We start from the raw sequence: 12051 nt of genomic DNA, 5'->3' as shown, positions 1-12051 counted from the left end.
CATGGTCCTTTTGAATTGGTTTGCTTGTGGTTTTGATCCCTCAAATAATTTAAAAGGCTAAAATGCCCTTTTATTTTTATTTTTTATTTTTTAGTACTTTTTTATATTTTATTAATTGAAAACAAAAAATGGCCCATCTCTCTCTCGCTCTCTCTCTCTCTCTCCCTATCTCTCTCTCTCTCTCTCTCTCTCTCTCTCTCTCTCAAAACACATACAAAAACGAAAAAAAATGATGGAAAAATCAACCCAACAACTCCATCGAGCTCCACCATCTTTTCACCATTCTTGTTCATCCTAAAGCCGATTCACCCACCTGTTATCCCTCCATACTTCTCCCCTCCTATGATTTTGTAGGTAGAATTGATTTATAGGTTGTTCTTGATTTTGGTTTGGTGTTGATTACAAGTCTTAATTTTTATTTGGGGATGAGTTCAGGGGGAGATGATGATGGTAAAGAAGAACATGTAGGAGGCTAGAGGAATTTGGTGAGGCGGGATGAGGGTCAAAAGCAAAAGACACACACACATATGGATTTCTGGTGTGACTAGGAAACGTTTATCCCTGTTCAAAAACTGATGAAGATGAAACCTTCATCCATGTTCAAAAACCATTATAGAACCTTAATTAAATCAAAGATTTGGGTTTCTTGTTTCAAAACCCTTAGAAAACTTGCAAGTAAATCAAGGGTTTGGCATCTAAAAATAAACCCATAAATCAAAGGTTGGGATAAGATTAGTTCACAAGTTGATGACCTTCGCGGAGGTGTGCAAGAAGACAACCTCAAACTAGATTATGCTTTGTTCAAAAGGGAAGTGACACTCAGTCGAATTCATCATGTTTAGATCTGTCTTTAATTTCATTAGGAACAAGTACTTGTTTAATGTCTAATTTTTTATATGAATTGGAAGCACCAACTCATTATGGTTCTTCGCCTAATTCAATCTAGTTATCAAGATAAATAGTGGATTCAGCATTTTGGGGATACCCAATTTGCTTATGTCAGTTCTATGAATCTTCACATCCATTGTTTATCTCAAGGATGTATGACCAGAGGATATTTCGCTCTCCCCGATGATGATGACGGATGTCTTGGCTTTTCTTAAACCAGGAGTGCAACCATCTGGTCGAAGACCTACGATATCTCAATTTTCACTACCAGAGCCAGCAATGTGTTGGTCGTTGTTGTATTCAGAATCGGGAGGGATTTGGAGATAAAGGGAAGGGAAATGTTGTAGGGTTTGTAGCGAGAACGGGGAAGTGGAGCTCAAGTTTAAATTGTTTGACATATTATAAATATAGATTAGGATGATGAAATTTAAGGGAGAGAAACAAGAAGAAAAAGTTGAAAATTTCATGATGTGATCTTCAAAATCAAAAGTTGATGAGGATGAATTTTTATCTGGTTGAGAGAGAGAGAGAGAGAGAGAGAGAGAGGGAGAGGGAGAGAGAGAGAGATGCCCTATTTTTTCCTCTTTTTTTTTAATTAATAAAGTATAAAAAAAGTATTAAAAATGTAAAAACTAAAAATAAAAGGGGATTTTAGTTTTTTGGTTTTCGGTCACAGGGGTGGAGCTTCAACATTTGATTTGGGGGGGGGGGGGGGGGGGGGGGCACAGCCCCCCCTTGCCCCTATAAAGCTCCGCCCTTGATTCCGGAGGAATCAAAACCACAAACAAACCAATTTAAAAAGGACCATAAAGCCAAAAAGTTGAGGTTTTGACTAAACCTCAGAGAAAATACATACAACATGGACCATTTTTGCAATTTTATCGATTGTAATGTGATAAGATGAAAATAGGAAAATTTGGTTAACTTTGATGGCATATTAAGAATATACATTATTAACCAAATGAGAAATATTGACCTATGACGTCTGCCTGGGTTCGACCATTAGTGAATCTGCCGGTGACACCATGAGGAAAATCAATTCCATATGGTGGATAATTGGCTTTAGCGGCCGTCTTGAGTTTATTGTTATTCCCACTATCGACCAATGAGTCTCCAAATATGAAGTAACATGGGACTATTGGTTTGCCCACGATGATAAACGTTCCAAACTTTATGAAAACGGAGAGGATACAAATTGGAAATAAATTTAGCTTACAATTAGCCATGTTTGGTATAAGAGGAAACAAGTGGGAAACAAGGTTATCAAATCCAAGAAAATAGTGCAAGTTAAAGTAGATGGAGAGAAATGCTAATATTGAATGCAAAATGCGTGGAACATAAAGAGAGCAGAGGTGGCCAACAAGTTAGGCGAAATAAATAAATTCTTTTAGAAAGCATGAAAAAATCACATTTGAAGGGAAATACTCTTTTATGTTTCTCTATTGAAGCATCAATGTTATATTATAATAAAAATTCCATCGCATGATTTTTATTTTATTATAAAAATGTCTCAACCTATTTAATTAAATATACACCGATAGTGATAGCAGAATTGTTGTAAAAATCGATCATGAGAATAAGCACAACATACAAGAGAAAAAATTGTGTTAGGTCTTCCAAAAATAATCACAAAGATCTCATGTAAACCATGAAATGCGACTTTTGAAGGAAAAAACCAAAGAAAACGAACATCAATCCACAATAAAAGAAGTAATATAAGAAATGTTCTTTTTTTATTGTAATTTATATATGAATGTTTCCATTAATGGAGTAACCTAATGATCAAGCAAAGTCGACGGAGGTGGAAACACTACCACACGTTTGATTTCTTTCTTTGTCAAGTACTCTCAAAAGATTTCTTTCTTTGTCAAATACTCTCAAAGGAGGACTATATGATTCTAATATTTTTTTTTCACCAAGACAAAACAAAGTACAAGCCTATTCTCCATTTGTTGTTGAAATTTGACTGTGATATTTAAATGTTAGACCTGACTTTGCCAGTTGCGCAATGCTATAATTATACAGTTAAAATAATTGCAGGTAAAAATTAAAAATAAAAAAATTAAATAAATTTCTACATTTTGTTCATGCTTATAATCTTCATACTCATGTATAATGACACGTGGACATCACTAATTATCTCTTTCTTTAATCACATCTCTTAAATTTTATATTTGTCTTAATCAAATGTATATGAACAAAATGTACGATGATATTTGATTTATTTTAAAAAATATATTCGAGTTTACATTTTCATTCATATTTTTGAACATTAACCGAATTAACAAAAAATTAAAAATGTCTATTAAATAGTATTTTGATACCATGTAATACAATCCAAGCATTTTCAAATTTTGGTTTTAGTTTTGTACAATCGAATGAATATTAAGTTTTTTATAACGTTAATTTAAATGAAATACCCTTTAATATTTATTTTCTAGTATCCGATAATATTTTTAGGATAAAAACAAGAAATCAATTGATTTGAATGATCTATTAATAAATAAAATTAATCAAATAAATTTTGTATTATATTATTTATATTGCACCAAAACATCCAATTTTTTAGATATGAAATTTAATATATTAAGCATTTAAATTAAGAATGAAGTTACACAAAATACACCATTATAAATAAATCTCATCAAACATTTCAATTAACAACCAAGTCACACAAAATACACTATTATAAATGATTATGGAGTTTCTCGAGTTGAGCTTCGTTCTTCCAAGCATTTCAATTCTTGTGCCCTCTTTCATCAATACAGTTTAAGTCTTGCCGATGAAAACGACGAATCCACACAAAAATTATTGGGCCAAATGAACTTTGGGCCATCATATTAATATCATACATACTTATAAAGCTAGCATTTTTTCTTGAATCTCATGCATTTGAAACTCCATTTTTTAACTTCCTCAAACCACATTCATTTGAAACCCCATTTTTTAACTAATGCAACTCAAAAGTTTTCTTAATTATGATTTAACACTCAAAAGGTTTATAACTTATATTATGTTTAATTAGCATTTAGTGAATAGTGTTGTATAAAAAGGTCAATATTTTGTGTCTTTTGTGTTATATAAAATCTTACATGTAAGAAGGATTTGAAGATATTGTGATTCAAATGTTTTCATGTAGTTGAAGCATTCACGATCCAAATATGATGATTTGAAGAAATGGGTTATGTCGATCCAAATATGATTTGAAGAAATGGGTTATGTCGCATCGATGGTAATTGTAAAATGATTTTTTTTTTCAACCAAAACAAATGAAGCTTTTCTATTATTTCTTTATATTCGGTTTCTCATTTAATCTGTCTATGTGATTTGTGTGTATTACTCAATCTTGAATGCGACTCTCCAAACATCAATGTTTTGCTTGGAATATCTTATAACTTATATTATGTTTAATTAGCATTTAGTGAATAGTGTTGTATAACTTATATTATGTTTAATTAGCATTTAGTGAATAGTGTTGTATAAAAAGGTCAATATTTTGTGTCTTTTGTGTTATATAAAATCTTACATGTAAGAAGGATTTGAAGATATTGTGATTCAAATGTTTTCATGTAGTTGAAGCATTCACGATCCAAATATGATGATTTGAAGAAATGGGTTATGTCGATCCAAATATGATTTGAAGAAATGGGTTATGTCGCATCGATGGTAATTGTAAAATGATTTTTTTTTCAACCAAAACAAATGAAGCTTTTCTATTATTTCTTTATATTCGGTTTCTCATTTAATCTGTCTATGTGATTTGTGTGTATTACTCAATCTTGAATGCGACTCTCCAAACATCAATGTTTTGCTTGGAATATCTTTATGATTTTTTTTTTTTTTAAGAAAAATATTTTGATTGCAGGTTAGTGAAAAATTATCATCAAGTTTCTATGGTTGAATGTTGTTAAATGAAGAAAGAGGATTCATAAAATGGATATAAGTTTTTTTGTTTGAGCAAAGTTGACGAATGTTAGTTTTTTCTTTTGATTTAAATATATGTTTATGTAACATCTTTATTTATATATTCAACTACCCAATGCTCTTATTTATTCGATTGTAGTTTTTCTATTTTGCTTATGTTTATTTTCTATTATATTTTTGTTGGGTTATCCTACACAACATATGGGTGTTTAAAAAACATCACAGATTATAAAATCTTGTTAAAAAGCTGAATTTTTTCAACTTTGATAGCTCTACTTTAAATGATTGTAGCTCAGTGAATATAATACCAAAATAAACAAAATTATATTCTAAACTCATCTACAAACTGTAAACTAAATTTTGGAAAAAATCGGAGGTCAATCCAACTTAAAACGAATGAGTTATGGGTGTTTAAAAAACGTCACAGCTTACAAAATGTTGCTGAAAAGCTGAATTTTTTCAGCTTTGATAGCTCTACTTTGAAGGATTGTAACACGGTGAATATAATACCAAAATAAACAAAATTATAGTCTAAATTCATCTACAAACTATAAACTAAATGTTGGAAAAAACCGCAGGTCAATCCGACTTAAAACGAATGAGTTATGTGCGTTTAAAAAACGTCACAAAAATCTTAATCATATCCAACCGGTTCTAAACCCGGTAAAAACCGGATCGGACCGGCGAGAAATCTTAGAACCGAGAACCGGCCTGGTGGTCCAAAAAAACGGTCCGGTCCGGTCCACCGGTCCAAATGCTCACCCCTAGACGTTATAGGCGGTCTTAGCCTCCAAGTTTTTAGGGTTTATTTTTTTATATATTTACTTATATTATTATAATAAAAAAATGTTCTGTATTAAACCTACACATGCAACAACGTAAAAAGAAAAACGAGATCGGAGCAAAAATTGGTGGAGAAATTGCAGCTGATTCTTCATGAATCTAAGCAATTAATCAAATTTTTACTTAAAAATTTAGTGTTAAGGGTCTTCCTTTGTTATATTGTTTGAGGCCTTAAATCGATTTGAATCGGCTCTCTGTACGTAATATTTAAATAAATATATTTTTTATTTTCACTAACAAATTTTATAATATGATCGATGAATATCGTCGGACAGAGGGAAATTTTGCAAATTAATTCCTGCATTTTTAGTATGAATAATAATGCATAGTAACACTTTTCATTATCTTCATATTTATGTACAACAAGTTAATGTTTATTATGACATCTTATTAGTTTTGAACTCGCACCAAATGATATATATCATATGGGTAAGCATCAGCGGGATGAATAGCATGATAGGCTCTTGTTGCCATGGCTATATTTGAAATCTCAGAGGGATGAAGAGCATCGTAGTAAATATGAAAAATTCTAAACGGGCAAGGGATGGAGCCAGCCTTGCATGCCCATTCTCCGTCTAATTTGCAACAAGGAGGAGTTCGCATCGCCGTATCTGAAAAATCCAAAAGCGTCTTACAAAACTAATGGATCTTATAAGTTCATCTTTATACTTTTAACATCATGAAAAATTTCCTTCAAATAAAAAACACCGAAGATGGTTTATATCATGTCATGTGTATACATAAACCTGATTTCATCACTGAGTTACAGAGTAAAATCAAGCTATGAGACCAGGTACGTATATGGTATACAATCCCATATTAAAATCATTGCTCGTGTTTTACCTCCTTGTGGATATAAAATGCTCGTAATGTTGATGAAAGTGAATAATGCATCTTCGTTATTAGCGTTGAGCTGATCAACAAGAGGCTTAAACTTATGATTAAATAACATGGCTGCTTTGTTGATTGACTTTACACATGGTTTCCCATCGGTACCAAACTTGCTTGTCGCAAGAGGGGTGCACCCTATTTGAGTCAGAGCAAATAAAGCAACTTTCCTAGCTCCCATCTTATACAAAGTCTGTCAAACATCCAAATGATGATGAGAACCTCGAAATGGAAATGGGAATGAAGAAGGGCATTTTTCAGAAAAAAAAAAAGAAGATTATAATGAATGCATAAGGAAGACGAAAGTAACAAGATGTGTACCCTTAGTTGCTTAGAGTATTGTTTCATAAGGACTTCTGCATATTTTTTCGGGGAATATAAGCGACTTGTGTTGTAATGGTCATGCAGAAAGTAGTTGTTAACAAAATCGTTGCTTCCGATATTTACAACGTACATACATTCCTTGAGGGTACTTATATTTCGTTGCATGCGCGAAAGGCGTGCAATTACTGCTTTGTGATTAATTAATTGCATATCAAGACTGAACCGACCTCCCTGTTAATATTTGATAAAATAAAATTAATCTCTAATTGGTAGTCATTATGAATTTATGATTATGTAATATGCCAAAATAATTTTCGAGAATTTGTTAGGGATAGTATTAACCATTCTACATTGGTGTTATAAAATGAAATACGAAATGTAAGAATAGAAAAAGAGATTGAAATGGTTCTAGCAAAACGTATTTATCATCTTTTAATTATTCTTGTACTGCAAGTGTATATTTTAATTTGCAAATTTTGTTACTAGTTGTTTTTTATTTCTCTGGTGAAAATTAATTAGCGGGCATACCATATAAAGTTTGACATCAAAGGATATTTGACATAACGGTAGCAAGTGTTTTTTTATTATTGCCCTTCGGCCAAAGGTTAATAGTTTAAGTCTTTTTGGAGAAGCAATGTATAGAATTTAAGAGTAGAATACAAGATGTGTGAGCTAGCCGTTCTATAAAATTTTAAAATTTTATACCCGTATACTTAGTATGTTTGGATGTTCTCCGTAGAGTAGGAATAATTGTTCACTCTATTACTCTATTCAAAGAGCCCACCCATGGAAATAATATACAAGTTATATCTGATGGAGATTAGTCTTCATAGTCATAACAAGTCCGATAATATAGTAGTGTCCTTTTTTATTACACACAATAACAAAATAAAAATAGATCTGAAAAGATATTTATATGAGGGGCTTGTTTTGTTAATTAATTAATAATTTAGTTAATTAATTTGAAAATAATGGAATATTGAATATTCGATAATGATTTGAATTCCATGGATAATGATAATTAAATTTAGTAATTATCTCTAAGGTTTCAAATCACCACCGGATATAAAAGGGGCTCTAAATCCGGTTTTGTGATATGAGAGATAACCCTTCAGCTATTAAAATTTGGATATTCCAAAAACCCTAAGAATTCCCATAGTGTAGTTTCCACGTTGTGCTAGCTAGATCACCACGTCATGTGCAACAGTTGAATCAATTTTTTGGTTTTATTTGAAGCTCACAGTTCGAGGATTGCTTGGATAGCTTCTATCTTGTGTCTTGGGTGTGATTTGAGAAGAGGAACTCTATGTTGGGTTCTCTAGTCCATCCAATTGGCTCGTCAAAAGAAGAAACCTACCAAGAGATCAAAGGTATATTTCTAACTATTTTGTCCTAATAAGTCACTTAGATTGATTGAGTTAGATCCATATTGTTCCGAGTCTTCTAGATTAGAAGTGTTTGTTGTTTCCGTTGCCCAATAGTTGATCTTGGATAGGCTCGAAACGCATCAGTGGTATTAGAGTCTGGTTAACTCAAGTCTATTGCACTTAGACATTGTCTTGACAAGTATGTTAGGGTTTGTATGTGTACGGTTTCTGTTATAATCATTTTAAATGACTAGAAATTCTCTTGATAAAAATCGAATTTGTTAATGCTTGAAAATCGATGTTTTTGATCGCCCTACCACTTCGAAACATCGTGGCTGGTCCTCCACCACATCGTGGGCTCGGTCGATACTGAATTTGGATTGCCACTGTCTTCGTCGCCACACCGTGGTTCCTTCTTGGCCACGTTGTGGCTAGCTGTAGAGAACCTAAAATAATAATTTCATAAACTGCATGTTTTTTGTGTGCCACGATATGGTTGTTCCTTCCCCACGTCGTGGAACCTAAAGTTCCAGATATTTCTAAATTCGTTTCTTATTCTGGTTGCCCATCTTTTCAATTTTAAACTCATACAAATTAGCCTTTATACTAAAACATAAAGCCAATTTGATTTAATTATAAGATTAATTAAAAGATAAAGGATTAGGACTCTCTTAAATAATTTAAATGTTGACTTTTAGTCAATTGAATTAAAAGACATATAAATCCAAAATGTATGTATGTATGTATATATATATATATATATATATATATATATATATATATATATATATATATATATATATATATATATATATATATATATTGTAAAATAGTATTTATGTGTATCACATCAACTACAAACATTGAGTCCTTGCATGCTTCTTAAAAGTGCATTGTTAGTCGAACCTCGACTAGGCTCGTCCACTTTATTGCAATATAAAATGTTTAAGGTAGGTATCTTTGATTCCTAATGAGGTAGACTTTTAAGTGTCATTCATTGTTCGCTACTCTCACCGACTTCTTGCATTTGAAGTGGAGTTACTGAAAAGGTTTGATAGGATAATTTTACAAAGTTAAAAATATTAACTTAATAAGTAATAAAACAAAATCCTATTTTATATAATAATGTGAATCTTATGCTTCACATGGAAATTACACCTTGTGGTATATTCTTTTGATGTAAGCGTGTGTGGTTTACCAGCTCGGTAAGGGAAGAATATAGTCAAAGAAATGTATATGTTGATCGCGATTCTCAAGCATTACTTGATCTGAATCTCATTGTAACATCGCATGCTCAATTCACCATTTTGATTCATGATCCTCGGCTATTCCAATCATAATTGTTAAATAAGCATAAGAATAGATTAACATGCTATTGACATAAGTCAATAAAGATCGTTTCTAGGAATCTTATAGAGATTATGACTGGCAATAGTTTGTCCAGCTAAATGACTTCACTTTGTAGTTTTTGGCTAATCCACTTTAGATAGTGAAGCCAAATATGGATCCTAGCCTTTTTGTTTAATAATTTTTATTGGGTAATTATATTAAAATGATTTCTTGATCCAACTGATTGTGTTTTTCTTTGTATAAATGTCTTCTATCAAGCTTCTCACTACTTTCACTCATCTTGTGAGATAAGCTCACTAGTCCTAACTACTTGGATTGGATTCGTAACATATGGATCACTTTGAGGTACGAGAACAAGGAGTATTTGTTGGACGAGTATCTTGAAGAGGAGCTTCTCAATGATGCTACTAAAGAAGAAGCAGCTAAACATGAAAGCATCACAATCACTCTATTGACGTGTCATGTCTAATGTCGGAAACCACGTATTTTGAACTCCAAAAGAGTTGTCAGAACATTGGGGCGTACCAAATGAACGATCAGTTCAAGGACATGTTCCAATAAAAAGCTTGGCCTAAGAGATTCAAGGTGATGCAATCAATTATAGGTTTCCAGCAACATGAGGGTGGTTCTGTAAGTACACATGTTCTAAATCTAAAAAGGGTACTTTGATAGAATTAACCGTCTTGAGTTCCCCTTCACTCAAGAGTTGGCTATTGATGGGATTCTTAACTTATTGATTAGTGCATAGAAGCAGTTCACTGTGAACTACTATATGAATGGTTTGGAAAAAACTATCATGGAGCTTCATGGGATGCTCAAGACTGTCGAGCAAAGAATTTTTCCACCTAGGAACACAAGTTCAACAACTCATGTGTTGGATATTAGGGAAGGTGGTGTCAAGAGAAAGAGACCATCACATCCCAATATCAAGGGAAAAGGGAAAGGACAAGTGGGTGCTCCTAATTCCATCCCTAATAAGGGCGCATCTGACATACCACTAGTTGAATACAAATTGTAATAGTATTGGTAGATTTTTCATAGGGATGAACATAGCAAATCCATGCGACTGATACTGATGAGTACTTAAAAATGGAAATTTTAAGTATTGGAGTAACCACGCTTAAATATTACTCCATGGATCATGTCATGAGTAAACTAAGAAGACTATGTTTCATATCTTCAAATGGAGATGCATGAACATATGTTCTATAACCTGTTATGTCTTGGTTTTTCCCTAACGTTGTCTGTAACTAGAAATCATACATGTTTTGACTAGATATTGCATGAGGAATAGTACTGACCTATGTAGTCAAAGTTTATTTGATCCTTCTTCTAGAAATGGAGAAATAGATATCTTTGGGCGCCTCGTTGATTTTGTTTTTGACAACAAGTGCTTGGCCAAGCTGAGACTTAATTGACTATAATTGATAGTCAGTCTGAATGTCACCACAAGTCAGTATCAAGAATATAATCTTAAAGGATGAGACTGACCATAGATCCATGTCTCTAGTTTATAGTAAGATATCATGAAGATCAAAGGAATTTGAAGTTGTTAGTCTTAGGGTTGTTTATAGCAATGTTTTCATAAGTATACTAGTTGCACTGGACTGCCACTCATTGTTGTTTCGAGTAAGTATTAGACATGTCAATTGTTAATTCCTAAATACAAGTGGATGCAGAGGGAGATTAATACCCATAGTCATAACAAACCCGATAATATTACCATAACTAACAGTGTCCTTTTGGGTTACACACAAGAACAAAATAAAAACAGATCCGAAAATATATTTATATGTGTGACTTGTTTTGTTAATTAATTAATATTTTAATTAATTAATTTGAAAATAATATGGAATATTTCAAAATGATTTGAATTTCATAGATAATGATAATTAAATTTGGTAATTATCTCTAGGGTTTAAAATCCCCACCCTATACAAAGGGGGATCTAAATCCAGTTTTGAGATATGAGAGATAACCCTTCAACTATCAAAAGTTCGGATATTCCAAAAATCCTAAGAATTCCCGGAGTGTAGTTCCAATGTCGTGGCGGCGAGATAACTACGTCGTGGTCAATAGCTCAATCGATTTTTTTGTTTTGTTTGAAGCTAATAGTTTGAGGAATATTGCTTGAATCTACTTCTATCTTGTGTCTTCGGTGCAATTTTAGAAGCAAAACTCTATGTTAGGTTTTCTAATCCATCCAAGTGGCTCATCAAAAGAAGAAACCTCCTAAGGGATCAAAGGTATATGTCTAATTATTGTGCCCTAATAAGTAACTTAGATTTGTTGAGTTAGATCCATATTGTTTTGAATCTTCTAGATATAAAATTGTTTGTTATCTCCGCTACCCAATGGTTGATCTTCGATAGGCTTAAAACCCTTCAATATCTTCTTTACTTAGAGAATTTCCAATGAAACCAAGACAAGACAATTAATGACTTATTACTAATTTTTATCCATTAAA

General features: G+C 32.3%; 2 protein-coding genes across 2 annotated transcripts in view; both read right to left on the bottom strand.

The window, feature by feature from the left end:
• The window catches only part of LOC111886764 (GDSL esterase/lipase At1g29670-like), a 62190-nt gene extending 60076 nt beyond the window's left edge, over positions 1-2114 (bottom strand). The window contains exon 1 of the mRNA XM_042901616.1: positions 1865-2114. Coding sequence (XP_042757550.1) covers positions 1865-2114 — 250 coding nt within the window. The remainder of the gene's footprint in view (positions 1-1864) is intronic.
• A 3844-nt stretch (positions 2115-5958) lies between these two features.
• The window catches only part of LOC111886765 (GDSL esterase/lipase At1g29660), a 17824-nt gene continuing 11731 nt past the window's right edge, over positions 5959-12051 (bottom strand). The window contains exons 3-5 of the mRNA XM_023883009.3: positions 6865-7098; positions 6499-6736; positions 5959-6266 (exon numbers count right to left, since the gene is read on the bottom strand). Of these exons, the coding sequence (XP_023738777.2) occupies positions 6046-6266; positions 6499-6736; positions 6865-7098 (693 nt within the window). The 3' untranslated portion in view covers positions 5959-6045. The remainder of the gene's footprint in view (positions 6267-6498; positions 6737-6864; positions 7099-12051) is intronic.

This window comes from Lactuca sativa, chromosome 4, assembly GCF_002870075.4.
Source record: "Lactuca sativa cultivar Salinas chromosome 4, Lsat_Salinas_v11, whole genome shotgun sequence".
Lineage (NCBI taxonomy): Eukaryota > Viridiplantae > Streptophyta > Magnoliopsida > Asterales > Asteraceae > Lactuca > Lactuca sativa.
This window is presented reverse-complemented; position numbering and strand designations above follow the sequence as displayed.